Source organism: Hyposmocoma kahamanoa, unplaced genomic scaffold (assembly GCF_003589595.1).
Source record: "Hyposmocoma kahamanoa isolate Upper Pololo Valley unplaced genomic scaffold, ASM358959v1 63, whole genome shotgun sequence".
Classification (NCBI taxonomy): Eukaryota; Metazoa; Arthropoda; class Insecta; order Lepidoptera; family Cosmopterigidae; genus Hyposmocoma; species Hyposmocoma kahamanoa.
Window position 1 is genome coordinate 501,653 of NW_020653851.1, and position 6,197 is coordinate 507,849.

At 36.4% G+C, this 6,197-nt stretch overlaps 1 protein-coding gene across 4 annotated transcripts in view; it reads right to left on the reverse strand.

Annotated features, from left to right (window-relative positions):
- LOC113230424 (neuroglian) overlaps positions 1-6,197 on the reverse strand; it is a 105,512-nt gene that overhangs the window by 17,675 nt on the left and 81,640 nt on the right. For all 4 annotated transcript variants that reach the window (XR_003310490.1, XM_026464355.1, XM_026464353.1 and 1 more), the window contains exons 7-8: positions 3,840-3,981; positions 637-764 (exon numbers count right to left, since the gene is read on the reverse strand). Coding sequence is in view for 3 of the 4 variants with exons in the window: in XM_026464355.1 (XP_026320140.1) it covers positions 637-764; positions 3,840-3,981 (270 nt within the window). In the remaining variant the exon portion in view is untranslated. The remainder of the gene's footprint in view (positions 1-636; positions 765-3,839; positions 3,982-6,197) is intronic.

Here is a 6,197-nt window from a genome sequence, read left to right on the forward strand (position 1 = left end):
ATCATTATGTTTATTTGTAAAAGTGATGTATTCAGGTTTATATTAGGTAATACTGATAACTTTAGTTATTCTTTTTTTTTATATAATATCAAGTGACGAGGCGAACAAATCGTGCACCTGGTGGCAAGCGACACGCCTATCCATAACAGTTGCAGTGCCATTCAGAGCTTTAAATCGCGAAGATCTTAGGGGCCACTGCGCCCGTCACTGTGAGACAATAGTTGACAAGTCTTATGTGCCTATTTCGCCAGCACTCTTACCCTTCCAAACCGGAACGCAGTTATATGTGCATTACTGCTTGGCGGCATAAATAGCTAAGGCGGCTTTACTTCCCCTGGATGAAATCTTTCATAAGGAGCTTTGCTACTACTAAATCTCTAGAAAATAAGTTGCAGTTGGAAGCTATCTGTCTAAAGCTCCGCGGGGCTTCGACAAGCCCAACACAATGAGAAGAATTCAACGTTGCCGAAGGTGATAGGTGCAAATCAGAGCTTTATTATAGGGCAAAAGCCGCACCATGACATATTTGGCTTGCTTCATTCAGCGCAGCAACCCAAGAAAGTCTTCATTGGTTAGGTTATTTAATTTAGATTTCGCAGTCGTTAGTTAAACGGCGGTTATCTTGGTTCCACTTACTCTTAACGGTGAGCGTGCCGAAGGCAGACTTCTCTCCGAACTTGTTCTTGGCATAACACTGATATCTGCCGACATCCGTGAAGGAAACGTCGCGGATAACCAGATCGCCATCTTCCTTGATCGTGTATCTGTAACAGAGAAAAGATTTACGAAATTTAAAAATCTGAAAAGTTAAAAATGAAGGGATTATATAAATACATTAAAAAGTTATAAAAGCTAACTTTTTCAATGTTTAAATTTATTAGAGCCTAAATTGCAACGTCAAAGAGGACTTTGCTGATTGCATGGTCTCGTAGCCCTCTGCGCGCTATCGTGAGGTTACGTCAAAGACAAATTCAAAATATCTTTAATTCATAAGTTTAATTCAATATTCAAGTCGCTAATTGATTAAACATTACTGTTCATTTGTAAAGGAGATTTCACTGATAAGAATAAGTACGATTGAGCATTTAAGGGTTGGTCGCTTTAAACATAGTATGCCGCTGATTGTCCCGCGCGCCTTTCATTATCATGCGAATGTATGCGTACGTACACGACACGAGGCTGCTACGTTTGTATGAAGTTACCATACTTGCCATGTTGTACTTTGTTTTAAAAAGATATTTGTTAACGTTTATCAGTTCCCAATGTTTATTTAAAAAGTATCATAAATAGAAACAACCCATAGATTTTTGTCAAATACGGAGATGCTGCATAACCTTTTGTTTATTTTATTTTATTTCATTTCGGGCATCCAACAGCTTACAATATATTAACAATTTGAAAGATAAACAATCCCAAACAACTACGCCAATTACAGGATACCACAAACATTTTTCAAACTTACAAACTTCCGTTAATAATAAATTTTGACATATTTATATGTACTCTAAAACTTGTAAAAAAGTATATATTATATGACTGTGAAATATACATTAGTAGTAGTATGACTTGTTCTTCATTGTGTAGATAATGAACAGGTGTCGTTTATGTGAGAGCGCGCGCGAACGCGCGTGCGTGCGTGCGTGCGTGCGTGCGTGCGTGTGTGTGTGCGTGAGCGTGCGTGCGTGCGTGCGTGCGTGCGTGCGTGCGTGCGTGCGTAGGTGCGTGCGTGCGTGCGTAGGTGCGTGCGTGCGTACGTGCGTGCGTGCTTGCGTGCGTGCGTGCGTGCGTGTGTGTGTGTGTGTACACGTGTGCGTGTATATGAAAAAGTAAATTAATAATTATTAATAAGTAACTTAACTTAAATTTTAAATATTTAATTATGTAATTTCTTAAGAATTTTATTTTTAAAAGCTGTTTTTGAGTTCGCAAAAATATCAAAGTCACTGTAGGTGGTATTATAAAGACTAGTGATGCGCGAAATTAGTTCGTTCTGGCCATAATTTGTGCGACTGACAGGAACACAAAAAACCCTTTGAATGGGGAAACGAGGGATTCGTCGGGGTACTTCTAATCCTACTGATGATGTTAGGAGGCAACTGTCGAGGCGACTGTTGACCACATCACTAAGGAAAGTCATGTCCAGCAATATTCTACGATGCTCAAGGGTATTCATGCGATGATATTTACATGCTTCTGCGTACGATAAAAACTGTTTTTTAGCTATAGTTTATATGTCTAATAAATACCTTCTGAATGCGTTCAATACTATTTATGTAAGTACTATATTTAGGAGTCCATATAACACTGCCAAATTCAAGTACGCTACGAACGTATGCATTATACACCATTTTAATGCAGCATATATTATCGAAAGGTTTGCACACTCTCATAACGAAACCCAGGCTCCGGTACGCCTTATCAATAATAAAGTCTATGTGTTTATCAAATAACAGTTTACTATCAAGTATTACACCTAAATCACGGACCTGCAGGCCTATTTTGTAACTCTGCCAGCTTCAGTTGATAACTGAGTTCAGTTGGTAACCGAGTTCAGTTGATAACCGAACCCAACTACCCAGGTTGTATAATGTTTATTTATTTTTATAATATCAAGTAACGGGACGGACAAATGGTGTACCTGATGATAAGCAAAACGCTTGTCCTTAACAGTTGCAATGCCACTCAGAGCTTTAAAACACAAAGATCTGAGGGGCACTGCCACTGCGCGCGTCACACTGAGACGCAGCACCACCAGCACCCTTACCCTTTAAACCCGGAACGTATCAATGCTCACATTACCGCTAGGCGGCAGAAATAAGTAAGTTGTTGTTGTTTCTGTTATACGATAGGTTCCAAGCTTGTAAATGGCAAACATTAACAAGAATTTTATTATAGAGGGAGCGCTATCTCGACTCATACTTAAAGAGCTGGCCGAGGGTGGCACAAGAGCAAGAGGGGTAGAATATTTTAAAATGTACAGCAGGGTTGTTGCTGTTGCTTACATATCAGCGGATGCTGATTTTATGAATTTAAAAGAACGCAATAAATTTACATCGTTACTGGATCTATCTACATGAAAAAGCTTTCTACTTTCTTTAGTACTGCAATAAAATATTATTTCAATGATTTTGTGACATTTATTAATATAATCTCAGTACAGAGCACTAAAAAAACCGACCTCAAAAGCAGTTGGAATTATATGTAACTACCAAGTTTTATTGAAATCGGTTACCGGAAACTGCGCATACTCGGATTCATCCCCTAGTTCGCTACTATAAGGGACTATATTGAGAGAAAAACGCCTTGAATTGGAGAATAGCAAAATCAATCATTAAAATAATTGCTCCTTATAATAAAATGTAGGCGCTATCTATAAAAATTAATCTTTATGCGTGAACAGCCACTCTTAGAGGTGGATGATTTTCCTCAAAACGAAATGGGACCACTATGGAGGTACCCCCTTTCCAACAAAAAAAAGAATCATGAAAATCGGTTCACAAATACCGGAGTTATCGCGTAACATACATACAAAAAATATATACAGTCGAATTGAGAACCTCCTCCTCTTTTTGAAGTTAAAAAGAATCTATCTTCATGAAAACAATCAATGTGCGTAGCCTAATCGTTCTGGAATTTTAGCAATGTTATATTTTGATAACAACACCTGAGCTGCTTTTCGGCTTACAGTCTCTTTCAGGAAGTTTGTAAATTATTCCAGCGTGCTTTTCAGGTCATGTCACGACTCAAGCATCCGCATGAATATCAGCATCGATGAATGCGGATGCAACAACCCTAGTCTACAGCCAGCAACTAAACAAGATACATGCAATAATACTCACTTTCCACCGGTAACATCAACCTCATTCCTCATCCACTTCACGATGGGCTTGGGCGCTCCAAACACGCGGCATTTAAGCACAGCTTCAGACCCCTCCACTTTCACGAGGTCCTCGGGACCTTCCTTGATCTCTGGTGGGATAGCTGCAGAAAAATTAAACGATTACGTTAGTAAGCAGTAGTTTTTTCTGAGGGTTCGATCTTTGTATTAATAATTATAACAAACTAGTGGAGTAATTTCACAAAAAATAATTGAATATCAATTCAATAAAAATTTAATTGATTACGTTAGTAAATTTCGATTTAAGTAACAAAAAAATGGGTATTGAAATTTGGGTGATATTTTAAATTTTCGAGGACAGAGATACTCGCAAATGAAATTGGATTATGTATAAGAAGCTCACTCATTTATACATGCTCAAAAGTCAGATTTTGGAACACGTCGTTTGTTGGGCACCTTTATACTTTTATGTAGGCATGCTTATAATTTATCCTTATCTCTGTGTGTGCGTTATTTGGTGGGTCTTATTTTTTGTATTAAAACAAAGCGTGTTCAGTGTTCATTCTCATATATAACAAAAATACGATGGCTTTTTAAAATAGCAACCTAGTCCGCAACATGTGTATTTACTAGTAAGTTTATTTAAGTATATTTATATATTAAGCTACAAATTTTGGTACACAATACGGTTATTTATTATTAATAATATAATATAGGTTGAAATGTTGTTCGGAAGAAATTGTTCGTTGCTATAGATATGACCTTCTTTGCGCATATTGGTTGTAAGTTGTTTTTGTAACGATTTTGTTCTTGCGTGTGAGCAATGGTACATCTATCTCTCTACTTATCACGCTTATCTAAAAAAACCATACCCAAAAACCATAGTTAATCAGGCAAATAATTTAAAAATCAAAAGTGTATGGCATGCAAAGACGCATGCTATTCTGATTCATTGTTGTCACGTAATTGTTCTAACCAGTTTACCACAGGTTATTTGCTCGCAATAAAAATTACCAATTCCGCATTTAACAGTGTAATATTACTATTTATTTACCGCTATTCTTGAAAAGCCGCGATTTATACCCGCTTTCTTTTAGTCATTTAACGATCCGCTTTCATCAGTTTGGTCATTTAACCACGATAAACGTTTAATTGATGCATTAGAATCGATTAAGTCAATTAGGACTAAAGAAAAATCGATTTAATCTAAGATTAATAAGATCGAGTTACAGTAGCCCCACAGTGGCAGGAATGTGTTCGTTAACTGAGCGATCAATTTCATCTGATTTATGTCTTTACGGGTCACTTTACAAGGATATACGTCATTATTTGCACCTTCAAATGCCGTTTTAAGTTTGTTTGGAAGGAGTTAAGGCCGTCCTATCATATCTTAATTAAAATTGCGTGTTCCTACAGCTTAATAATATATTTTCATTATTATATCTTTTATCTTTCACAAAATATTTAATTAATACAATTGCACTGTCATATTTATTTATTTATTTATAAATTTATTTACATCAATGAACTATTTATTCCGATCTTATAATCAATTATTTACTAATTAATTAAATTTTATAAACTAAACTAATTACTTAAATTTTAGTACATTAATGAATAATTGGATTATGTTTTTATTTTTGTATCTGGGTATATATTGAGTGATGTGGATACCTGTAATTCGCTTACACATAAGAACTGTGCCTTACCAATGTTGTCTTTTAATCTTATATTTTCTGTGTAATCTGTTGGTGTTCCAAATGAATAAATAAATAAAAATCTGTTTAGCAATTTTGTACTTTTTTTATGATACGAGTACCAAGTGACAGGACCAAGAAGTTGAGCATCCGGTGGTAAGCAACACGCTTGTCCTTAACAGGTGCAGTGCCTCTCAGAGTTTCTAGCTAAATCGTAAAGATCTGAGGGGCACCGCCACTGCGGCTGTCACTTTGAGACTTTAGTTGACAAGTCTTATGTGCCTGTAATTTCAACAGCATCTTACCCTTCAAAACCGGAACGCAGTAAAGCAAAGCTCACTGTAATGCGCAATGGCAGCAGAAATAGGGAAGGTGGCAGCACATTCCTGGACGAACTCTATCACAATAGCTACTGCTACTAAAAATTACCTTTACAAAACATATTGTTTTCAATTGTACTAAATTAATATTAATGTATGTACATACAATAAAGAACATTCAATCCATTACAACGAGTCTAAGGAGAATGTTAGAGGTGGAATAATTTTGTACAGGAGAGAGTTTGGTGAAATTCGTAGTTGAATACGTCTATTGTTTCTTAAATTAAGACCTAGTTTATTCGGTTCAAAGGATATCTAGAGCTTTCAATCGTTACAAAGAAC